General features: G+C 50.3%; 1 protein-coding gene across 2 annotated transcripts in view; it reads left to right on the forward strand.

The window, feature by feature from the left end:
• Positions 1-25,864, forward strand: part of Adgrd1 (adhesion G protein-coupled receptor D1) — a 117,006-nt gene that overhangs the window by 42,454 nt on the left and 48,688 nt on the right. For both annotated transcript variants that reach the window (XM_031338066.1, XM_031338067.1), the window contains 2 exons: positions 1,406-1,481; positions 2,871-3,012. In XM_031338066.1, the coding sequence (XP_031193926.1) occupies positions 1,406-1,481; positions 2,871-3,012 (218 nt within the window). The remainder of the gene's footprint in view (positions 1-1,405; positions 1,482-2,870; positions 3,013-25,864) is intronic.

Raw genomic sequence — 25,864 nt, forward strand, 5'->3', positions numbered from 1 at the left:
CCATAATACGTGGTAGACCGCAGACCGAGCTGAGACTTGGATTGGGGCTTGAGAAAAATCTATATCGCTATGAGTCTGGCCCACCACATAGGATACTGTGTATCCCCAAATTTGCCCAGCTCCTGGTTAGTTGAATATGAGTAGAGGTGGCACCTCTCCTCCTGTCCAAGGTAACCATGGATAGGTATGTCTGTATAGAGGAGCCGGAGGAGCCTATCCCAGGATAGGCTCAAATCAAGTCTTATTATGAGTAAGTGACCAAGGGTACCTGGTTATACAGGTACACTCTGGAGCCCAGGCAGCTCTGGCCATATCTGGCTGACATCTTCTATGTGGTTCCTTCCCTCTTGGGTCCACTCACAGTTGAGGATTATTGTGGCTCCTCGCCCTAGAGGGCTCAGCCCTGCCACCCAGCCTTGCCACCCAGCCCTGCCACCCAGCCCTGCCACTCAGCCCTGCCACCCAGCCCTGCCACCCAGCCCTGCCACCCAGCCCTGCAAGGATACATTTTTTTTTGGTCTGGAGGACAAGGTGCTCATGACTTCAATCTCCTCCTGGCCAAGACTCAGCATTTCCTGTTCTCAGAAGAGAGGTACCATCTAGAAGCCTCCCAGGCTTCCAATCCTATCCTCCCAGGTTCCAATGCAGGACAGATTAGAAATAACCCAGTCTTCTAGAACGGCCAGAAGCCATGTTCTCAACACTGACTGTCAAGCAAGACAAACTCTGGTTAAAACTCTAGTTTAGCCCACTGATGGTTGTGTGGCCCTGGGCAGGTTTCTGACCATATCTGTGCCAGGCCAACAATAATACCCGCTTCACGGTATTGTTGCAGAACTTACAAGACAAAGTGTGTATAAATCACTATGCATGGCATGTAATGAGCCCCAAGTCGACAGCAGAAGAGCTCACAAAATCAGCCAATGATAGCCGAGCATTCTCACAATTGCGGAGAGAAAAGAAACGCTGAGTATGTGGGTCTTACTGTAACAAGGGGCAAGGGATACATTGTAGCCATCTGGCTGTCAGCTACAGCCTGTAGAACTCCATTTGAGCATCAGCATACCCCTCCTGCAGATTGACTGAGACACACTCACTGCTGGGCAACTGGCAGCCCATGAAGTATTCCCTGTCCCTGAGGCTCTCTATGTTGTGCTAGGCAGGTCTCAGCACCTGTGTCTGGAGAGGGCATAAGGGACGGGGCAGGAGGTCACTGTCCCAGCTGAGCACTCTGAGGACTAGCCACAGCTCCCATGCTGTTGTAAATTTCATGGGTTTGTGGCTCTTCCTCCTCCCTGCCCCAACCCTGAGTCACCACCTTCAGCTTCACTATGTACCTGGTTCTGCACATCTCCTGCTTCTGAGTGAAGTGTTGATGAGCATCCAACTTCTGCTTTGTCCTCAGCCTGGACCACGATTGTCGGCCTTCTCTACCACACCATGCACTATTACCTGAACAACATCCCCCCAGCCAGCACGGAGTGAGTGTTGTACAGAGGTGTGGGGGTGGGGTGGGGGTTGTATGTGCTTGTTTCCTGGATGGCCAACCTCAGTGATACTCCACACTGCCATATGCGTGCATGGCCTTTTGTTAGTAAACTCTGGCTCCCAGAGTTCAAGTCAGGTTGCTGCTTTGCTGTTCAAGTCAGGTTGGACTTCAAGCCCTTTGGAGAAGATCTGGGAACTCCATCAAGTGAGATCCAGCAGGCTCTGGGGCAGAAGAAGGTCAGCTATACTCAAGAGGCACCCCCTGGGCTCTCTGAGCCTCAGTTTCCACATGTATAGAATTGGAAGACAGCAGGCCTGCCTTTATGATTGTCTCCCTTGAGATGTTTCCCCTTACTCCCTCATTTCCTTTTTCCACACTTGGTATGAGGAGATCAGGAAGCTCGGGTACATTATTAAACTCACCCCAGGGGTCAAGGGTCATTCACAGGTCAAACTTATCAGATCCCAATTGAAACTTCTTCACGGAACCATCCCTGATGTTGGCCATGCATAGCATGTCAACCTCAGAACTCCAAACATGGACAGGAGGTGTCGGTGGGCTGTTGTAGATTGGAGTAAAGCAAATGAGGAACTTGTTGGATAGTGTAAACTCTGAACATCCTGCATGCATCAGGCTCCAGGGGCAATGTGGTCCAGGTGATGTTACCAGGTCCCATCTCTAGGCTCTTCGGGGGGGGGGGGCTCCCTTCTCTGTCGGGTAGTCCCCTTCCAGCTTTAAGATAGGAGACTTTGTCCTTCAGAGCTAACATCCAGCAGAGATGGTGTGCCAGCACTCCCTCCCGGATTCTCCTCCTCTCGGGGAAGGTTACTGGATCATGATCTCTTTCCTGAGCTGTGATATGGTTGGGCAATGTGCTGTGCTGGCCAGTGTAGCTCTAGATGGCAGGGCTTGCTCTGGAGCCATAGACTCGGCTCTGTATGTGTAGCCGAGTGGAGGAAGAGCGGTCAGCTGGGCAACCTGAGGAAGCTGAGGCATCTTCATGAGGAAAGGGATGGACGCCACCCCACAAGTGATGACCACATGCTTGTGTAGTTGGGGAACGTCAGGTTCAGACAGGGCGAGACGGTGCCTGAGGTAACAGGCAGGTCAGTGCACTGAAATTCCAAGCCTGGGGTCAAAGACTTGTTCTTCTACGTTCCCTGGTATGTTTTAAAGTCCTGCCCTATCTCTCCTCCCAATCATGTCACACCTCCAAGAGGATAGAACAGAAGAAGGGTCACAAATAAGATGCTCAGCTGCAGAGGCCATGTCCAGACATAGGATCAAATGTCAGTCTCAGGACACTTGGCTTCAATGTCACAGTCTAGCCGCACGCCCTCCCTCGAGCCCCACTTGTAACCCATTTCCACTGATTTCCCAGGATTCCCGAGGCTGTGAACTGCAGAGACTGCCTGCTGTCTGTCGCCAGCCACCTGATCTCCCTGGAGGTGTCCCCACCTCCCACTCTGTCCCAGAACCTATCCGGCTCTCCTCTGATCACTGTCCATCTCAGACACAAACTGGTGAGTGAAAGGCACTTCCCTTGCTGACTCTCGGTATGGTCTGCGTGCCTGTGTCACGGGTAAGAAGCACATTTTGCTCCCCAGAGTCCATTTCCTTCCAAGTTAGTTCTTGAAGCACATGGCTGAGCCTCACCAATAGACCAGGGCTGAGATTAAGTGAAGACCCTTGTCCCTCCCCCCGACCCCCACTGTGGCTCTACTAGGTGAGTCCAGCCCTTATGGGTATGCCACTGGCTTGTGGCAATATTTCATTTGGAGTAGAGGGACAGCTGTTCCAGGGGCACTTAGCAGGCATGGCAGGGTAAGCGAGATGCAGAGCTGAGCTCTGTCATGCGTTGCTTCATTGCTTCGGAGCCTGAGAGTGACACCTCTGCTTTGGTGTCATCGGAGGGATGAGCCATTTGTCCTGATGCATTCCTTCACACTGAGGCTCTGTCATCGCTATGTAGCTCTGCCTGTAGGTGAGTGCCATCCTGTGTCTGCTTCTCCCCTTCGGGGTAGCCAGGTTCCCGCGTGTGCAGGCAGGGTCTTGGTGGGCAGTGAGTGCACAGGCCATGAACGCACCCAGGAACAGCTTTGGAGAACTGGTTCTGTTTATTGGGGGGAAACAAAGGCTATTTCAACCTTTGAGGGGGTGAGTGGGAGCTATCTGGGTAAGTGTATATGATTGATGGGGGGGGGTGGCAAGGTGCTGGGGATGCCTCATTTGTATGAGGAGAAAACCTGGCTGCTAGTGATATGACCTACTCTGGTGAGGGACAGGGGACAGGGACCAGGACATGCAGGCCTGGGGCAGGGTAGAGAATGATCCCATTCCTGTCCATCTCAGGATGAGATTTCTGGGGTTTGGACACGCTTCGACCCCACCCCACTCTTGCTCCAGGCCTGCTCCTCCCAGTCCCACAGCTCCCTGGACCCACAGGTGAGGATGACAGATTATGGGATCTGATGTGCCGTTGATCCTAAGATGCCCATGTGCACACTCGCTCCTTCCTGTGCATCTCTCAAAGGCTTGTAGCTGGCACCTAGCAGCTTGAGGGTGGTGCTGAGCACACACAGCAGGGAGTCCCCCGAGGCCTTGGGAAGCTCAGCGTTGCAGGTGAAGCTCATGGAGAGGGAACTCAAGGGCTATAGCAGAGAGCAGGAAGCCAGGAGGAGGCATATTGAAAAACACAGTCAGGGACGCTCTCTGGAGGCAGGAAAAGGCGGAACAGGAAGGTGGGACAAGAGCCACACTGAGGGCAGAGGGCAGAAAAACTGGCTCAGAACCAGGCTTTTATGGCATCCATACACCGAGGAGAGCACACCTGTTTGTGTGCGTGTGTTGATGTGTACACGTGCAGGCCTGCATACGGTCAGGCTGGCTGGAACAAAGAAATCTAAGATGTTAGGCACAAGTTTGTTTCCACACTCTTCAAAGGGAGACATTCCTGCTTCTCTCCCTCGTTTGCCTTGAAAGCGTCTCCAGGCTGTTGCCAGAAAGCCCTGCTTTGTCAGCGGCAGGTGCTGCTTGGCTCCACCCTCTAACCTGATTTACAGGGCTCCCAGTATTAAACAACCTCCCCTGAGAATTTTGGGTTTGCCATGCATAGCGCAGCGGCTGGTCCTCTTGGAGAGTTCATGTCTACCTGCAAAGAGACTCCTCGCTTGTAACAGAACTTCCATCTTGCTTTCCCCTTCTGGTGGCCCCTGGCCATGCCATGGAGGGGGGTGTGTGGAGAAAGGGATAGAGGGAGGGAGGGAGGGAGAGAGAAGGGGCAGGAGAAATCTCTTGGGTTGTTGTCCTGGTGGGTGACAGTGACAGATTGCAGCCTCCCCCCTACTCTACTCCATCTCTCTTGGAGTCATCTGTTTATGTGTGTATGACTTGTTTCTGGAGATGGAGTTTTATAAGTGGTCCAGGACAGACTAACACAGAGTCTTAAAGACTGATTATCCCACTAAGGTCTTGCGGGGGGGGGGGGGGGGCTCCTCAGCAGCAGTCAAACAGAGTTTACCACCCAGATGTGTGCTATGCTCAGCATACCCTGACTGGAATGTAGGTGCAGGAAACGGATGTAGAGGGCTGCCCCTGCCCCTCTGGAATGTTCATGGGGGGGGGCAGCAGGAGGGCAGGATGCCTGCCTGCGTGCACATGCACTGACTGGCCCTGTTGGAAAGGAGATGATGGCTTATGGGGGGGACTCAGACAACCAAGGCTTCCAAGGAGCTGGGGAAGCACTGCAGACTGACCTGAATGGGGCTGTCTGTTCTGGGAACATACATGCTTCTCTCTCAAAGGCAGGAAAAGACTGGACTGTCTTGAGTGCTGAATCTACTTAAGAAGGTAGTGGTGGAATCATCGAGGCACCTCAGCAGACAGGGGCATCTGCCATCAGATCCAACAATCTGAATTTGATGCCTAGGTCTCACATGGTAGAAGGACAGAGCTGACTCCTACAAGTTATCCTCTAACCTACACATGTGTGTGTGTGTGTGTGTGTGTGTGTGTGTGTGTGTGTACACATGCATTCACATGTGCATGCACACACATGCACAGACATGCATGAGCACACACATACATACAAGCACGCATGCACTCACACATATACACATATACACACAAACACATAAATAAAAATGTAATTTTAAAAGAGAAGCCAATGGTGGGCTCCCTGGCATTGCCCTCCCCATCCCCTAGCTCACTGTCTGTCTGGATGCTTGCAGGCTACAGCCAGGGGAGCCAGCCTGAGAGGAAGGGATGACCTTCCATTGCAATGGGATTACAGGCCCCACGCCCTCCCAGTGCTGTTGGTGGTCTTGTGGAAGACTCCACTTCTGTTTCCTGTGAAGGTCTGGGAAGGTGCCAGTTTGCAAACCAGAGGGGGTGCTGACAGGCGGGGAGGGAAGGGTAGGCGAAGACACATTCCCAGCTTAATGGTCGGTTGCCGGAGTTATTTTTAACAAAGAGCTTGAATGAGGGATTGTGCCTTAAAGAGGGACTGGGGGGAATTTTTATCCTACCAGAAGAGAGTAGTAATTAAAGGCAGTCGTAAGAGGTTTTTTTTCTCTCGTCTTCAGTGTGTGTGTGTGTGTGTGTGTGTGTGTTTGCTTGTTTGTCTGCTTTTGGTTGGTTGGTTGAAGGTTCATCCTATCCTCCTGAGGAAGCATAGGAGGTCTGCTGCTGTGGCTGCAGCTGCATGAAGCAATTCCCATGGCATCCTCCCTGGGGCTGATGGGAAAGGAGCTGGGGGATGGAGGAGCCTTCAGCACTTGTCTCCCCCAACCACGTCCATCGGAACAGGGGTTACAGCAGTGTCCTCCAATGTGTCAAAGTACATACCGGCTAGGGTGGAGGCTCCAAGCTGAGGGGCTCTCTCCTCTGTCTTGGTGGATGGTCGTGGGCTCCCCGGGGTCTTGACTGTATAGGATAGGTACCTGTGCTAGTTTGCTTTTAATTGCTGTGGTAAACACCATGGCCAGAAGCAAGTTGGGGAGGAAAGGGTTTACTTGGCGTCCTGGTCACCGTCTGTCATGAAGGGAAGTCAGGCAGGAACTGAAGCAGAGGCCATGCAGGAACAGTGCTGTCTGTCTACCTTGACGCTCGAACTCATGTTTTTCTCTCTCCCTGGACCACCTGCCCAGTGGGAGCATCACACACAGTGGCTTGGTCCTCACACACCAATCATTAATCAAGAAAATGTCATACACACTTGCCCTCAGGCCAATCAGTTGAGGTTTCCTCCTGCATAGTCCGCTGAGCAGGTACCCACTGAATTCTATGGGTAGGTACAGTAAAGGCCCATATTATAGCAATCTAAAAGACCCTGGAATCTAAGGCTGTATCGCTCTGAATGTACAGGGTCCTGTCCACCACCCTCGATGCTCAGGCTACAAGAGGATAAATGAACCAAGGAGATTCTGGGTCAGGCCATTGTTTGGAGCTGCCCGTCTGGAGACAGAAGGTCTGCCCAGGCTCTGTTTCTCTATGGGTTGGTTAGACCACAGGGATATCTGCTCTGCTAGATCTCAGGTCACTGTACTAACATCGCTTGACTCCATCCCGGAGGCTGGCTGTCGTGGTCCATGGTCTGCTCTAAGTGTACCAGAAGCTAGGGCTTCTCTTGGAATGCTATTTCGCTCCTGGGAGTCCATTTCCACAGAATGTGGTACGTATCTACCCAGCCGTCTAGGACTCTGGGAATGATAGTGTGTGGGAAACTCCAAAGGCTCGGGAATCATGTGACAGTTCTCCAGTCTAGTGTGCCCAGGGAGCTGGAAGATAGGTCTGCATGGCACACTCAGGCATGGGAGGCATGGGATCCAGATGCGGGATATTTCCATAGCAACTGGCCTCTCTGCAGAAACAGCTGTGGCCTCTGGACTCAGCAAGATGCTGTCAAGATGTGGGGTTGTGGACACTGTTGATAGGCTGTAGGGCATCCCACCACATCTGTAGCCTCCGTTCACAGAACTCCTGGAACTGAGTCCCCAGCTGGGACAACCAAATATATCTCCAGAAATCTCCAGGAATGCCCAGGGAGATTCCCGGTTGAGAATCGCACCTGTGGTTGTAGTAGTAACAGCTACATTGTTGCCATTGCTATCCAATATTCCATTGTGTGGGCATCCTATCCCTTGGACTTGGAATATGCTTGGGTTGTTTTCCACTTTAGATCTTTAAACTCCATCACCTTTCTGTTTCTTTAGAGGACAGCCTTTAAAAACCAGTCGTTTGCAGCTATTCTTTTGCTATGGTCTGCTCTGAATGAGAAATGGGTCTTTTTTTTTTTAAATAAATTAAGTTTACTTTATTTATTTGTGTGTATGTATGTGCTCCTGTGTTATGGCGTGTATAAAGGTCAGAGGATAACTTCTGGGAGTTAGGTCTCTCCTTACACCATGTGAGTCTCAAACTTAGGTCAGCAAGTTTTGGGGCAAGCACCTTTACCCACTAAGCCATCTTGTTGGCCCCATGAGAAGAAAAGTCTTGTAATGTTAACAAAACATTTTCTGCCTTTGCTGTGGTACTCTGGGGAACCTGGTAGCCCCTCTCTACAAACTGTGCTGTGATTATTATTATTATTTTTTAAATCTACAAATGTTCATTGCAATGAGTCATGTTTTCTATCTATGCTTTGCTTTAATTTTTTTTTTTTTTTAATTTTCTTTTGGCAGGGAGGTTGCAAGGGCAGACAGCAGATACAAAGAGACAGGGAGATGAGTCGGATTGGGGTACATGGGGTAAAACTCACAAAGCATCAATAAAAACTTTTTAAAAATTCCATCTGCAGTGAATGTTGAGCTCTGATAGGCTCCCAACCGGCCTCTGTGGAGATCAGGACAAATACACAAATGTAGTGAGGCTAGCCATGCTCCAAGTTTTTTGGTCCAATCTGTCTGAATGTCCAGGCCAATTGCCAATAAACTCCCTGGCTGTTTCCACAACTGCGTCAGAGCCCACACCCTGCCTTGCACTGTTGCGTCTGGCTCTTCCCATTCTTGAGCCGTACAGACAATGCTATGATGAACTGCCACTGTGCCCACTCAGGTCTCGCTTGGTTAAATGGCCATGGATTTTTGTCATTTCTAATTTGCGTCTGATTTTTAAGCCAAGTATGTTCAGAGGGTGACAGCGGAGTCCTGAGCTTGGGCTCCCGATGTGAGCTGTGAGGGTTAGGGTAATTCAGAGCAAACACCCTCCCTCCTGTTTGAAGAACATGTGTCAGGGCGGGGAACACCCTCCCAGGGAGCCACCTACCTCTCCGTATGAGTGCCACATTCCCCACAGAGTAGACAGCCGTGCCCATGAGATCACCCCAAGCCAAGCAGCAGGACACAGCCAGTGTGTGAATGTCCATCCAACACACAGCCCCATCCCAGTGTGAGCTGTGCAGGGAACATGCCGGAACATTCCAGACTTCCCTGGTGTGTGCTCGCTCCTGTTGGGCATGAGCCTGGGAGTGTAGTCGCTGGTCCTGGGGAAGATATGTCTTTGTATGTCATTGATAAACAGTACCAGTGATGGATCCCTTTTCTCCAACCATCCCACACCCAAGTGAGCACGTGAACCTGCCTGTCATGTTGGGGATTGTCAGTCTTCTCCAGGCTGGCCACCCCTGGGGCTTGTGTTGCTTTGTTCTGGCTTCCATTTATTTTTTTCTCCATGACACTGGTGACCTCTTTATGTGTTTATCGGACATCCTCATACTCTTTTATATATATGAAGAATCTGTCCCATCTCTCCCATCCAGTCACTGCTTTTGTTTTCTTATCGATTTTCAGTTCTCGGCCCTTCTCGGATACGAGGCATCTGTACTGCCAACTCCTTCTTCCGCTGCGTCTGGCCTTTTTGCTCTCAGGGTGTCTGTTGATGAGTGGCTGGCTTTAAATTTTCATGCAAGCCCATTTATCAAGCTCCTGCCTCGAGCTTCGTGCTCTTTGGGGTCCTGGTCAAGAAATCTCATCTGACTGGAGGTCACAGAGAAACTCCAGGGCTGCTTGAAGCACTCTGAGCTCACTTCCATTAAGTTCTGCAGTTGTTCTCTAATTGTCTGCATGTGACGAGGCAGGGCCAAGATTGATTTCCCCCACACTCATGCCCAATTACGGGGCTCCACCTGTTGGCAGGATAAACCTCCGCCTTAGGCTGCTGGGCCTGCTGCCTTTCCCATCCATCAAACTGGCTGTTTGCGCCTCCCTAACTTCAGTGGCTTTATGCCAAAGCCGCACTAACCCTCACGTTTCCCCGGGTTGTTGATGGACGAATCTACATTTTTAACCACTGATGTTCACTGTGGATGGTGGCTTCAGACGGATCCTAAGATCAGCACTGTCACCACTGGGGCTCGTTAGCCCGCTTCCCACTTAGCTCTAAACTCTGATGGGCAAAAACTTAAATCTGCTTGTTTCTGTTTGAGTTCCTTTGATTGCTGGCAATGCGGAGCGCCCTTCCCTGAGTGGCTCTGCCATCTGCATTTTTCTTTCAGATCCTGCACTTTTGCCTCTTTTTTTTTTTTGGAGGGTGGGGAGTGTTATGTGCCTCATTACTGACTTCCAAGAGCCCTCCTCATCTTACAGATAGCTCGTTGCCTGCTGCAATGTGCCATCATTGTGGGTTTTTTTGTTTTTTTTTTGTTTTGTTTTTGACACTTTTTGCCTCATGCAAGTTAAAGTGTTCTATATTGTCAAGGCTGTCAACTGTTTCTTCTAGAAAGACGTCCCAGCTCCCCACCACTGCTGTGACAAATCCACATAAACCCAGTGGCTTGGAACAGCACTGCTGTGTTAATCTGAGAATCCTGGAGGCCTGGTGTGCAAAGGCAGGCTCCATGTGCTCAACTCCAGGTGTCAGAGGCCCCGGAGGACAGCTCCTTTCTTACCTTCCTCCCTTCTACAGACACCCTCATCTCTAATGCTTCCTTCAAACCATTTATAGAGCAGTCCATTCCATTGCAGTCTCTCCATCTCTCTCCTCTCCAGTTCTAACCCTGCTACCTCCCTCTCGCAAGGTCTGCATGATGACTTTGGACCACCTGAGTGACCTCTGGTTGAAGGTCCAGAGACCTTTGCCATTACAGAGACAGCCCCTCCCTCCTTCTTAGGACTGAGGGGCAGGCCCCATAGGCAGACAGTCATTGTCCTTATTAGAGAAAAGGACTGTGTGGGCTGTCAGAGTTCTCTTCCTTCCTCATCCATTTGGTGGCTGAGATTGTGTGTGTGTTCAAACCTTTGTTCTCTTGGGGACAAGATACCCAAAGTGTCAGAGGAGTCTCATGGTGTTACTACCATGCCCAATTGAGAAGGACAGCTTAGGGTTTCCCTCACCATGTATCCTGGCACTACGGGATATTGGCCAATAACCGAAGGAGTAAAAGCCATTTGGCTTCCTTCTAGGGATCAATCAGCTCTGAGGACTACACAGCAGGGCAACCCTTGGTCTGCCTCAAAAGGCACAGTTACCCTTTTCTGCTTCCAGCCCTGCCTCTGTGAAACCAGGCAGCTGACCGGGCACCCTTGTGAAATGCCACTGAGCACCTGTGAGTGGCCTGAGTGTCTCCCAGTGTTTGGTTCCAGGACTCTGGCAATAGTGACTCACCGAAAGGGGATCCTCCCCACACGGGTGTCCTTTGAAGCTCCCTGCAGACTCAGACATAAGCCTGGCCCTACCCTGAAGGACACACAGATAGATACTCAGGCCCCTCCTGAAGCCCCGACATAGTAGGAGCAAACCCTCCATCGCCAGCCAGGCTTGGGAACCCCTGGTGCAACTTTGCAGAGAAAAATCCACAGCTTCGCCCTCCACAGGCAGTGCGCATTCTTCCAAGTTCCCTGTGTGTGTGTGTGCATGTGTGTATGTCAGCCAATGTGTTCTGATACCAGCTTTGGAAATTCTACATGCTGGTGGGTTTTGTAGCACACTCCAGTGTTCTTGTGCACACCTCCCAGCTTCCATATGTCACCTTTTATGGGAAAGGCAGCCTTGTGTGTCTTGCGGGACCCTTTCTCATTTGTGGTGGCTTGCGGTCCACAGAAAGGGAGTTTACATTGCACCTGGCTATCGCGTGACTCTTTGGGTCTCAGGGGCCCGTTGTAGGTTTGCTCCCCTGCGTGTTGGGAGATAGTGGATGATGGTGGGACTAGGGTCTTTAGGTCATTGGGAGCATTGTCCTTGAAAGGGGACAATGGGACCCTGTTTTTCTCTTTCCCTCTTTTGATTTCTGGCCATGAGGTGAAGAGGTTTGCTTCGCCATGCATTTTTTTTGCTATTGCCATCTGGTACCTCAAGAGAGGTCCAAAGCAAGGGGTACTCGCCCATTAGTGTGGAGGAAGAACACAGAGAGTGAGGAACTCAGAACAAGCCCCTTACTTGTGTTTACAAGAGTTGTAGTAACAAACTGAGCACACAGCCTGGAGACAGCATAGGGCACAGAGAAGGCTAAGACATGGTTTGTATCGACAGGGCCTCCCCCAACTCTGGCTCCAGTGGGGAGGCCATGAATTCACCAAAGTTTCTTAGCATATCTGCCCAATGTTCACCTCTGTTAAACCAAGACATCACCAGCATAGGCCCCCAAGCCTCTGTAGGGTTCAGAGTGCTACTTGGAGGTTGCAAGGCTCATGCCTGCTTGGGGTCTCTTGTGGGCAAGCCCTTAGCAGCCATCCCTACATGGGCTACCTTTTTTTTTTTTCTTGTGTGGCTTGAGTATGCCCTAGAAAGCGCTTGGTAGACTTGTGTACGCTTGGCTTCCTGGCTTCCCACTTTTATACTGATGGAGGGTATGATGAGATCCAGTGTGGGAATTGGTCTTCAGTTGTCAGTCAGGACTCACTGGTTTCCTGGACAGGCAGCTCTCCTGGTGCAAAAGAAACACACTTCTGCTAGAGTCGACAGGCAATAACAACGATGAATCTCGGGGGGCTATGGGGGGACAAAGTGGACTCTGGGGCTATGAACAGGAAGAGTCCAGCCAGAGCCATTCAACAGCAACTTTCCTGGGCCCATTTCCATGGCTGCTGTGTGAGGTAGGAAGACAGGTACAGGGTGTGCCGGGGCATCAGTGTGTGTGGCTTGTTATGCCTCCTAGGTGGGGCAACCCTACCCTCTGCCAATGCTGCTGTGTAAGAGAAAAAAGCCCAACTTCCATCTGCATCTGAGGTCTATGCCCCCATCTTCCAGTCTTACCTTGGCCTCTACTATCACCCGGATGAGATAGCCATAGCCCCCTAGCTTCCCCCTCTTCAAGACTTGCCCCTTATTGTACCTTAGTACCCAGAAGACTATTCAAAATATGGCTGGAGAGACAGCCCAGTGAGTAAGAACATGGGCTGCTCTTGCAGAGGACCAGGGTTCAGTTCCCAGCATCCACGTGGCGTTTACCAACCATCCAGTTCTAGGGGGCTCTGTCGCCCTCTTTTGGCCTCTGTAGGTACTGCAAGCACTGCTCACATATAGGCAAAAACCGTTCACACATATAAAAACAATAAGAAATTAATAAATCTTCAAAGTGCTTTAAAACAGTCACCCATCTGCTTAAAACCTTTCCCCAGGTCCTCTACACTCCCCACCTCCAGCCACCATAGCCACCAGCCACCACAGCCTCCTCCTGGCTCTTCCCCACCCCAGTCAGGACCTTTGCTTACATTCTTCCTCCAGAACGGAATGTTCTCCTCCCGGTCCCTGAATGGTTACCACCATCCCAGATTCTGTCCCACCTCCCAGTCATCCCAGCCATACAACACAGCCACACCCTGTCATTCCTACTACCTTTATTCCCTTTGTAGGGGTGAACACAATCCTTTTTTTTTTTTTTGGTTGTTATCTGTCTTCTCTAGTAAAAAGAGACAGCTAGGGTTGGGGTGGGAGAGGGGAGAAGGACAGACAAAAGAGGAAGAATACAGCCTCTAGGGCTTTACCAGTTTGCTGACTGAATAAATGAACGAAGGGAGACTTTGCACACAGCTCTCTGAGCCTGAGCCACATGGGCGCACAACTGGACAGGGTGAGCTGAGCCACGCCACCTGAGCTCCAAGGACAGTGATTCTTACCTGAGTCTTGTCCCTCACTAACTGGCCTTGACAACCCTAAGCTGTGCCTGGGCCCCCGTGTTTCCACTTCCGGCCCTCACCCTGACTAAGCCCAGAGGTGTTCTTTGCCTGTTCGCTCTGGAGCCTCCTCATTGGCCATGGGAAGTTACAATAGTCTTGGGATCCTCCCTCCCAGGCTAGAACAAGGTTCTGGAAGAAGTAGATTCAGTCGCCTCTCTATCTGCTGTGAACCCTCCCGAGCTTCCCTAATACCCAAGTGGGGCGAGGACAAGCTTTCCCAGGACCCACACACAGCATGGACGGCTCCCCATCCGGTCTCCACACCCCACCCCACCTTTCTTACCATGGTGCTTTGACACCTGAGGTTCCTTCTTCTCTCCATGTGTCCAGGTTCGGTTGACTCTCATCACCCCCCATGGAGCTGGTGAGGCTTGCCCTCCATGTCCCTCCCTCAGGGCACTGATGTCCTCTGTGAGTGTGGTCATTGACTTGAGACCTGATCTGTACATTTGTTTGTTTGTGTGTGTGTGTGTGTGTGTGTGTGTGTGTGTGTATGTGTGTAGGTGTGGCATGTAGCACATAGTAGGAGCTGCTACTACAGAGGAAACACCCTATTCCTGATACCTAGTCAACTGGAGGTATCAGGCCCAAGGCTAAGAGTTCCTTCAGCCTTTGAGACTCAACAGTACTGAAGCCCCCACTGCTTCCCCATCAAGCAAAAGTCTCTTTGCTGTGCCTAGAGGATGGCTCAGGGGCAGTCACCAGCCCCACTTGTTCTAAGACTGGACAATAGAGAAACTGCAGGAGGCAGAGGCTGAGAGAGCGCTATTGTTAAGTCCCAGAGAAGCTATATTATAACAATGCTAATGGGGGTCAAAACAAAAGGAGAAAAATCCGCCCACTTCCCTAGGTCTGGGTCTAGCTTCACAGATGTCTAATGCACACAGAGAGTTACGTGGCGGGAATTACAATGTAGCCAGAGATCTGTTTCCTTGGCTAATTATTTTCACTGTCTCTACCAAAGCAAACTGGTCTCTGGGAGATTTATTCACACTGAAATCACTGCAGAGGGGAGCCGGTGCTGTCAAGGGTCTGCTGTGCTCCTTTATCTGGCTTCTTCGCAAAATGGATCCTGGTTTTATTTGTTTATGGGAAGGTGTGTGTGTGTGTGTATGTGTGGGGGGTGATCACATGTGTCCTGGCTCTCCTGTGGAGGGAGGGCAGAGGACAACTTTCCAGAGTTGTTTCTTTGTCTCTACCAAGGGGGTCCCAGGCACGGAACTCAGATAGGCTGAGCAGCACGAGCCCTTTACCTGCTGAGCCATCTCTCCAGCCCCGTCGCCATTTGAGTTTTAAAGATGACTTGGTCTCAGTGGAGTGGGACTCTGCTTAGGTGCTCTCTCTCTTTTTTTTTTTTTTTTTTTTTTTTGCCAGACTCCTGCAGCAGGCACCTACTACCTGGATCGCCAGAGCCACAAGTCATCCTGAAGCTGAGTCTTGTAGCTAAGGGGACGGAATCTCCATCACTCTGCTCTGCCACACACTCTGCTTTCTGTCCCAGTTTTCAGAACTCATGCAGACGCAGAGATAGGGCACCGAATCTTTGCCAGTGGTTCTAGTGGCTCGTACCGTAGATGACCTGGCTTCTATCTGCCAGTGGTTCTATCATCTACCATAGATGACCTGGCTTCACTGTCATAATGAAAAACTACCCACGGGAGCTGGGTAGGTTTACCCAGCCGTGATGCTGGGATTTCTCCAGCCGCCCAGTCTTGTTTATCACCCGTCTGTCACATTGCTGGATGCCTACTCTTATCTGGCAGCCCAGGGCCACTTCTCCAGAGAGGAATAAGGCCTCTGGTGATATTGGTCTATCCTGCAGGCATGTTCCTTTTCTTCCTGCATAGAGGGCAAGGCCAGGGTCTGAAATTAAATATTTGCTTTCTGGAGCAGATGAGGCAAGTGCAGTGCCCAGGGTCAGTCGCCAAGTAACCCAGTATATGTGAACCCTTTACCATTTGCACCTCTGAATGAAACAGAGGTGATAGAGGGCCCCCTTTCCTAAGTCGAGAACACAGCTGGCCATGATAGGTGAACTGGCCTTGATGGTGGGATTAGAAGAAAACACGTCTGAGTTCCACCTCACAGCTCAGGGAGTACCCGCGCCATCTTCTGATTGCTGACTGTGCATATAACACTGGCCGATGGCGGAACATCTCAGCGCATGCGCACTCGTGTACATAGGCATGGGGCTTACTTAGGCTGACACGTGGGGCAGGCACTGGCCTCACGGTGAGGAATCCTGGGGATTTATGTTTGTCTGCTTCTCCAAGACTGATGTGCAAGAATGCAAGACAGTGGGAAATTGCAGAAATGGTCAGGGTGGATTCCTGAAGATGTTCTTTGCCCACAGACCACCTTCTCTGATTAAGTCCCCAAGGATGGGCAACTGGAGCTGGCAGGCAGGAACATTTCCTGGATACACGTGGCTCCTCTCTTGGTGATGGTGAGGAGGTGATTCTGAGGCCTCAGAGGCCCTGGCTTGCTTTCTTCCTTTCTGTTTTAAAATAATGAATTGTGAGCAGATGCCCATTTTATTACCATATTTGGTTGGTTGGTTTTGATATTTGGTCTCGCTTTAGAGCCCAGGCTGATCTGAAATCTCATACTTGCTATGTAGCCCAGGCTAATCTTAAACTCATAGCAATCATCCTGCCTTTGCTTTCTGAGTACTGGGATTACAGTTGCACATAGCTTAGAGCTGCAAGACACATACAGGATTTAAATATTCCATGTGCTTGAGAGGGCCTGTACGTGTGTGTGTGTGTGTGTGTATGTGTGTGTGTGTGTGTGTGTGTGTGTACGTGTGCGTAGGCATGATCACATGCCACTGATCTGTTGTGTTTGGTGCCAGTATCCACCTGGGGACATAACTGAAGGGCTTGCTGTGCCAAGCCGTGCCCTGCATATCCAACAGGTTGGTGCCGGTGTGAGGAGATGCAGAGACTTTTGCTCCTTCAGAGGTGGCTGAACCCCCTCAGCTGTGCTTTCCCAGCTGTCTAGAGTAGGCGGTAGGGTGGGTCATTAGGACAGACATGTTGAGCTGCTCAGCGCATCTGCCTCCTGCCTCCTGCTACACGGATACTATCTTCCTCCCCTGTCTCTGGCTCCCTTCCTCATATTCTCCTTACTCCTCCTCTTTTAAGTAAGACCCCATTTCTCCTTCATGTCCCCCTCTTGTCTGTCTTCTTTTTCCTCACTCCCACTAGCCTTTCCCCTCCTTCTGTCCCTTCCAAACAGAAACATGATTTGGAGTCCTAACTTAGATGCGTGGTTATGTATCTTACATCACACACAAGATAAATATTGTATATTAATCCTTCCGATTGGTGTGGAGCGCAGGCCAGAAGTCCCCATATGCTATCAGCTTAGTGTACGTCATTCAGACCATTGAATAGATGGCTCTGATAATTCTTATGCTTGTAGGGACCTGAGACAACACAGTGGCCATTCTGGTGGTGGCCTGCTCTCAGCAGCTATGTCATGATGTAACCCATACAAATCCCCCAAATGTACACCGGTACCAACTCTCCAGTTTGCAGTACATCCTGCCCCCGTCACAGGCCATATGGCCATCCAACAGAGCAGTGGCAATTAGAGTCTAGTGTCATGGGGTTATAGATGGGAAAGGCACTGAGTTCTACGGGCATCCCAGCGCTGGCTCAGGAGGTATTGGTGTATTCAGTGAGAGGACCCCTCCCTTCTTCTTAGTCAGTTTTCTCATTGTTGTGAACAGACACCTGGCAGAAGCAGCTGAGAGGAAGCGGTTTTTATTTTGCCTCACAGTTTCAGGGCGTACAGTTCTCCATGGTAGGAAGAGCAGCTTGAGTCTGTGGCAGCAGGGATCTGGGGCTGCTTGTTTGCATCTCTAAGGACCAGGGAGGAGAGAACAGAACACATGCAGGGCCGGCCTACCAACCCCCAAGGCCATTCAAATACTCTGCAGTTTTCCTGACCTGTTTTGGCAGGCACACCCACCCCCATGATATCTCCTAGCGTCTTCCATGGGCCTTCTCAGGTATCCATGGGAGCTGAGAACTGGTATCCATACAACTGGAGTGATTAATTCATGGCCCTCAATCCATTCCACTGGTGACAGCTGAAGCTGTGTTGATTCATGCACAGCTTCAGGTGGGAATAGTCTGAGAGTGGGCAAAGCCAGACACTGTGTTCAACCCTCTATTCCCCTGAGTGTCTGGCCAGAGCATGGCCTCCCCTTCCCTACCGCTCAGAACCCATTCTGTATAGGAGCCCTTCCTATTCAGGTTTCCAGGAGCCTCAGTTGTCCTGGAGGGACAAAAGGAGAACGAGGGGCCCGGACACTCTAGGTACGGAGACAAGGTGGTATGCATCCTTGGTGTCCCAGGAACATTGAGAGCCCCTCAAAGTGAATTCTGTATATTTAACAAGACGTTGCCATGTAGACTCAGCAGCACTGAGTCCCTTCCTGCAGCACTACCAGGAGCATAGGGAGGGCTATGAGAGCCACTTGGGAGACAGAGTTTGCTGGGACTCCGTCTTGGCCAAGAAATTCACAACTGGGAGTCAAAGCCAGGCCTTCAGCCCCTGGGGAAAGTGGAGATCTGCTTGCCAGTAGCGTGTGGGTCCTGCGCCACCTCTGACCCTGCACCTGCTGCCCAGTCACATGCAGCAAGCTTCCCTGTACAGTGTGAGTACCCTTCTGCCCTGCACACTGCAGAGATGATGGTCTGCTGGCCTCTATCACCCAAAGCGAGGGAGGGAAAGAATCTTGCCCTGAGGTCTGGGCTTTGACACTGGGTGGCTAAGGTCAGCTACGCGTGGAACTTTGGTCACACTAGCTCCATCCCACAGGAAAAGGACCTTGCTGCTACGCAGACCCAGGGGTGCACTCAGGACAAAGTGGGCGGGAAGGGCCACGGGGACAGGCGGGGGAATGAGCTGGGAACTTTTATTCAACTGTGAAGTGTTTGGGTGGCCTTGAGGGTTAGAGGCCCTGCGTGCTGTCTGCTTTCCTCCAAATAGGGTTGGCTTGTTTGTTTAACTACAGAATGGAAACTTATATGGGCTCGGGCTTGACCCCTCGGACAAGTTCGTTCATTCATTTGTTCTTCCTTCTTTCTTTCTCTCTCTCTCTTTCTTTCCTTCTTTTCTTTCTTTCTTTTCTTCTTTCTCTCCTTCCTTTCTTCCTTCTTTTTCTTTCCTTTGTTCTTTCATTTGTTCTTTCTTTCCTTCCTTCCTTCTTTCTTTTTCTTTCTTTCTTTCTTTCTTTTTTTTTTTTTTTTTTTTTTTTTTTTTTTTTTTTTTTTTTTTTTTGAGAAAGCAGAGCATGTTGGGACTGGTGACTAGGCCCCCACAGGCCTCCCTGCAGCTTTGCTGAGTAGGGTTCCTGGGCCTCCCACATAATGGGTCGTGTAGACCGATCTATCCAGCTGGAGTGGGATCACATGTCAGCACAGGCACTCTCAGTTTGGGTCCTGAGAGGATAGATGTTGGCCTGCTATCTAGAAAGCCTGCTTACCTAGTGTGGGTTCCTGAGGAAGGATGTGGACTTGGTGAGGAGCAGTGACTCTGAAGGGGTGGTGGCTGGCAGTTCTGGGTGCTCCTTCCCCTCCCCCAGAGTTCATTTCTGCCGATTCTGTAGCTGGTGGCCATGGCTGGTGGTTCTCTTGGTGAGTCCTGTACACGCAGGCTGCAGGTGTGGAAAAGGGCTGCCCATCGCTCTGCTATGAACACATGGCCTCTGGGAAGAGTTGGATGGGCTGGAGTTAAGCAGGCCTGGCTGTGCCTGGAGGTTCCTTAGATGGACAGGGCGGGGGCCCGCTAGACTCCATCTCAGCCAACACTCAGATCTGCAGTTTGTCCCACATGATCATAGGCTGTGGAGCTGCTTTTTATAGTTCTGCTAAAAGGCTTGTCTGCTAAGAAGCTGTCCCTTGTTTGAGGGCAGGGCCAGCCCCCTCTCTGTGTCTCATTGCAGCAGTCCCACGTGTCAGTGTTATGAGAGGTCTGGCTTTTCCTCGTGCTCAGGGGGAAAGATGGAGAAGAAAGCAGAAGGAAGGGAAGATGACAGACCAGCCATAAGGGACAAGTGAGGGATGAGGAAGGAGCCCAGGAGCATACCAAGGGGAAGCGCCTAGCTAGATCTATTGTCAGTGGTCAAATCCCTTGGTCTCTGGTCTCAGTTTCCCTCATTGGGTGGGGCCTTTGGTGCTATTTGAGCCCAGGGCTGTGAGATGGCCGTATCAAGTACCAGCAGCAGGACTCAGGCTTCGTGATTGGCTTCTCAGAGGGTAGGTCATGGCGGTCCTGACACTAGATATGACCTTATGCCTGTTCTGAGCTCCTCTCTCAGTCTTGTCCCCCACACCCCATCTTTCTTCCTTCAGGAGGTGTGTAGTGCCCATGTTTGCCTGCTGTTGATAAACTTGTCTCCCAGAACATCTGATTCCCCCTGGTTTTAGCACAGTCAGCCCACCATTCCCAGAACAACGTGCTTACAGTATAATGTTCTGGTCTGTACCAAGTCTACACCAAATGACCATTTAATCAGAAGTGGTCCTCCAGTTGGGGCAGTTAACAAGGCTTTGAAAGTCTCTGGCTATCCGTCACCGGCATGACGACTGGGTACTGTTTGCCTAGCTGTGACAGAAGGGTGTTAAAGGTGACTGCAGGGATGAAGTGGGGATGCTGATCCAAGGACCCACCTCATAGAGATTTCCTTGCTCAGATGGAAACAGGACAAAGAATCAAGCCACCTGGTGCAACTGGCCACCCTATGGTAGCATTAGTGGGGTGCCCCAGAGGCACCTATATAGCAAGGTCTGTGCTTGGCATCTGGAGGTGAGATGGAGGCTGTTACCAGGCACAGATCCAGGCCCTCAGCCTGAATTGTAGGGTGACTGCTTGGGATGCAGTCACCCTGGGTGGTCAAGGAAATGGCCTCCGCTCTGCCTCAGCTGGCTTTGTCCCTGTGGGACTGAGTAAAAGTGTTCCATTTACAGAGTGCCAGGAAATGGCTCGGAGACACGAGGTTCCAGAACTGTGTGCAGGAAGCTGGGGATTTGGCATATCCCAGCCAGAACAATGGGCTTGCTGCCCACTGGTGGCTCTCAGAGAGCAGATGTCCTCATCTTCTCAATGGAAATCACCATTATCACCTGGGCTCCATCAAGACATCCCCCATGGCAGCTGTAGCTAGGAGGTGCTGTAAGCTTGTGTCCTTGGAAGTTTCCAGGCTGGTTGTTCTTCACATCTTGGCCATATTGGCGTCTTTCCCCTCATTTCCCCTCGTGTGTCTGGGCAGGAAGCTCTCTGATGTCTAAGTGGTGGGGGTGGGGCAGGATTGCATCACACAGAAGGGTAGGGTCCTGAGACACCTGCCCTTGAGGTCGGCCCAGGACACGGGCTACGTCATACAGTTGGCACCCTGCCGTATCATGCAGGGGGCTGGAGGTTGGTACTGCCCACCCAATGGTCATTTCCCCACGGATAATGTCATGGCTATGTTCTATTGGATCTGGGTGATAGCCCCTGTGTCATTTCCCCATTTTTGGCTGCTTTCTGTTGGATTGTACCTGCTCTGCCAGAGAGCAAGGTAGGTGGCTGATGCTGACAGAACCCATGGAACTCTGAGGGTCTTGCCCCTTCACTTTCCTGAGCCTATTTGGGCATTCCGCTATCTGGGCCATTGCCAGCGGTAAGTGTTTTTCTTGGATGTGTTTCTTTGTTCAGGCTGTTTAATTCGGCTAAAGTGCTCTGCTGAGCAGGGAAATATGCCTCTCAAGTAAAAGCCCTTTCACGGAGCACCATAGTGCTTCGTAAAAACCCCAAAGTAGTATTCTTGTGCCCCCGGGGAATGACAGGTGACGTCCCAGAAGCAATCAGCCATAACCCCATGGTAACCCTATAAACAGGGTTGTTTTTCTGAATTTTAGGGATCGTTAAGTGAATTAATAGAACCTCACCTTTTCCTGGGGACACGGAACCCAGACCCACCCCACAGTGGGAGGCAAGCATCTGTGTGCAGTCCACAGGGGATCTTGCTGATGCATGGCCCTTGGTGTTGGGGAGTGAGGCACAGGCCACAAGTAGGAATGGGTTCAGTTTTTAATGTATTTCTTTTTCTGTTAATTAAATCTGTCATTTGACAGTTTTGCACACTGACCACTCTGGCCCCCTTACCTACTCCCAGACCCCTACTGTCAAGGGCTACGTGCATTGTTACCTACAAATCTTTCTTGCTTTTATACCTATTTGTTTTGTGACCCACTGAGTTTAAAATGTGACCTCTGGTTTGTAGGTATCTGTTGGAGCCTAATGGGCTTGGTGACTCCCCTTGTTAAATTCGGCCTGGGTGCCCCACTCTCGAAGAATCAGGAAGGGAGATCGCTGCCACTTGCATAAGATTTTTATTGAACCAGTATACTGGGGTCATCCTGCATTTGGAGCAAAGGTGACCCCCAGGAACAAAAACACACACTTTTTATATCTTTCAGTACATAGGTTTGCAGCATGAGTTGGTTATCTCTCATTGGTGGAGCCCATTGTCTTTTGTTTTCATTGACCTCTGTGCCCCAGGTGAGGAGGAGATACCGATTGCACATAGGAGGGGGGGATCCACCCCTTACTGGAACCGGGAATTACTCCCCATAATTAGGGCAACTCCTGGGGACTGATGTTTGCTCAGTAAACCCTTCTGAAGCTCTGTCTTTAGGCTTAATGGATATTCCTTGCTTCTTGGTACTTTTATGAGGTGTCCCTGTTTGCTCAATTCTTACACCCCCATTTCTAGAGTCTTCCAATAGCCAATAGTTTAGCAGTAAGAGCTAAGATCCCCGAGCTTCCCTCCCATCCCTGACTGATTGTAGACTGGGACTGCTCTGTGCTGGCCCTGTGCAGGTGGCTGTAGTTGGGAATTCATGATCCCACAGTGACTGTCAAAGCTGGGGGGCGGGTTTCCACAGATGCACCTTATCTTTTGGCTCTTTGGTTCGTTCTGCCTCTCATCTTCAATATTACCTGAGCCTCACATCTGAGGACGTGATGTAAATATCTTGTGAAGCACTGGTCCCTCAGCTTCACCTACCTATTCTGTGGATAACCATGAGTCTATGCATTCACCGCCCGCCATTCAGGGATCCAGGTCTGGGGCCATGCACCTAGGTTTGGTTTTGCTGGAAAGTGTCAAGACATTCTGTAGAGCATCTATGCTTGCTCACCAACACCATCAGATGTACCAGTTTGTGCTGGGATGTGTCTCTTCAAGTTTCTACGAGCTTGGTACTTTTGCACATGGATCTCCATGCACCATTAGTTCCTTCTGACCCTCACCAGGACAGCCCTCCTCTGTCCTGACCTGAAGGCCCCAGGGCTACTTCATCTGCACCCCTCAAAGCATGTGGACATAAACTCAGACAAACAGAATTACTGAGGCACAGAAACCAGAAACCACACATGTTTAAAGTCTGTTGTACTGGGCTGCAGACAATCACTGCTCGGAAGACTAGGAATGGGCCTCTTACCCAGAATCCCTTAGTCCTGTTTTCAACCATCTCTACCTCTAATCCCTCACATTCATCCTAACATGGCCCACAGCTTCTGCACTGCTGATGCAATCAATCTCCTAGAGCAGTCTGGGATTGGACTGCTGTGTTCAGGCAGGGCCTTGTTTTGTTAAGTTACCTGCTGCTAGTTCAGTCATTTGCCTGTCAAGTGAGACCAGAGTCTCCGAAGGACTCCAACAACATCACTATAAGTCTGTGGTTTTCTAGTTGGTGTTCCTCAGGCTGTGTTGGCTGATAGGTGGCTCTTTCCCAGTCCACTGTGGCTTCCTTGACTGCTAACTGGGCATTTGGTCATCACTGTGCTGAGACCAGGTAGAACCCCTATGGGAAGCCACTCTTCTGATTCCCTGCACCAGGGGATCTGCCCATGTTGTCCTTCCATCTGTACCACCTGCTGTTGTCTCTGCTATAAATGGGGTGTTGGTGAGCACTTCCCTCAGCAACCTTCCTTCTCCATTTGCTCTTGCTCATCAGGGCTAACTGCCATCCTGATGTTTGGGCTTCTGAGAGTAAGATTCTCAAACTGCGCAGATAGGTTCTCTGACACTATCATAAATAGCCTCTTCATAGGTTCCTATCCCATTTCTGACCTGTCAAGATTTCATTTGATTTCTGGAGGTGTGTGTGTGTGTGTGTGTGTATGGGTGTGCACGAATATGAGTGTGTATATGTGTGTATATATGAGTGAGTATGTGTGTATGTGTGTATGAGTGTGTGTATACGAGTACGTGAGTGTGTATGCGTGTGTGGGTGTGTGAGTGTATGCATGTGTGTATATGAGTGTGTATGAGTATGTATGTGTGTATGAGTGTTTATGTCTGTGTATGAGTATGTGAGTATATATGTGTGTATGAGTGTGTGTGAATGTGTACATGTTTGTATATGAGTGTGAGTATATATGTGTTTATATGAATGTGTGAATGTGTGTGTGAATGTGTGTATATGTGTGTATATGAGTGTGTGTATGAGTAGGTATATGAGTGTGCATGAGTGTGTGTATGAGTATGTATGAGTGTATGTGTGTATGAGTGTGCATGAGTGTGTGTATATGAGTGTGCGAGTGTGTAGTTCATTTGTGGAGGAAATAACTGTGGAGACTTAGAAGCAGAAGGATGCATGGCATGTTCATCTGGGCCTTACCTGGTCTTGTCTGGCTCCTCCTGGCTCTCCCGGAGTCCCTGCGCTCCTGCACAGAACTACAGCTTGAATACTGACGAGGCTTCAAGACCTCATTCTTCCCACTGAAGTGTAAATGTTGTCTGGCATGGACTCCCTGATTCCCTCCCTGTGGATATCAGCTAGTTCTGAACATTTTGTGGCTATTAGGCAAATTTGTTTCAGTAGTTATGGAAGCCTCACCTATGTGCGATGTCTCCCTGGAAGGGCTGGTCCTATCCGTTAGTCCCTTGTTTATTAGTGAGTGGCATTCTGCCTTTCTCTGCATCTATAAGAAAGTTTCCATGTACCTTTTTAATTGTTAAGCCTTCACCAGGGAGAAGATCTCAGAGGCAAGTTGTCTATTTTCTTAAACAGTGTGTGTGTGTGTGTGTGTGTGTGTACGTGTACATACATACTTGGGGCCCTGGGAAATTGGGATTGAGCTGTAATGTTTACAAGCTTATAAAACAGAGTAGCAGATGGGGAAATAAGAAAGAAGGACAAAGCTGGGAGGTAGCTCAGTGGGGAAGGAGCTTGCCGAGCAAGGAGGAGGAAGGAGTTCAAGTCCCAGCACCCGCTTTAGAAAGCCAGGCACAGCGGCAGCTACCAGTCACTTCATCAGAAACAGGCAGGTCCCCTGATGCGCTCTGCCCAGACAGCCTAGCCTTCTCAGTGAGCTTCAGGCTAATGAGGGTCCTTTTCTCAAAGACACAAGGTAGACAACAGCTGAGGAATGACACCCAAGGTTAGCCCCTGATCTCTCTATATATACACATAGGTGTACTCACATGAACACCCAAGCACATGCACACACACATACACACACGCATGCACATGCACATACTACCCAGAAACAGGTACCACTACAGCTCACTGAATATTTGATTTCTTTTCTGAATATACCAACTACTTTTGTGTGTGTGTGTGTGTGAAGCAACATTTTCATGTGGCACATTCCAGGGTGCTCAGAGTCACCATGATCCACTGACACTCACAAGAATCAACTGTAGGAAGGTTGGGATTTTACAGCCCTGTAAGCTAGCACCATCATTTCCATGGAGAAGAGGGAGGGACCATTCAAATCCCTGAAGCTTACTAGCCAGCCAGCAGAACTGAATTGATGAGCCCCAGGCCAGGGAAAGAGCATAGGTGGATGGATAGCTCTTGAGAAATGACCCTTGAGATTGCCATGCATGCATGCACACATATGCACATACAACAGAGACGGGTGGGGAGGAGTGAGGGAGAGAGAATCCAACACAGTTTGAATGACAGGCTAAGGTCTAATAAAAAGCATCTTCATGATGCTCAACACATCAGAATCCAGGGGCAGGAAGGATGAGGAGGGCAAGGTAGAGAGGCTGGGCAGGGCAGGTGTGGTGTGTGGTCCAAGCTCCACTTCATTTTACCTTGGATTGCAGCAGAGCGATGCCAGAGGGAGGATTGTGTGCATCTTGGGAAATTCTAACTAAGCATCTTGAGAACAACCACCATCAATACGCATAGTTCTTGAACAAAGGCCTCCGAGAGGGAAAACGGCCCAGCCAGCCAGCCAGCAGGCA

The sequence above is a fragment of the Mastomys coucha genome, unplaced genomic scaffold (assembly GCF_008632895.1).
Source record: "Mastomys coucha isolate ucsf_1 unplaced genomic scaffold, UCSF_Mcou_1 pScaffold22, whole genome shotgun sequence".
Lineage (NCBI taxonomy): Eukaryota > Metazoa > Chordata > Mammalia > Rodentia > Muridae > Mastomys > Mastomys coucha.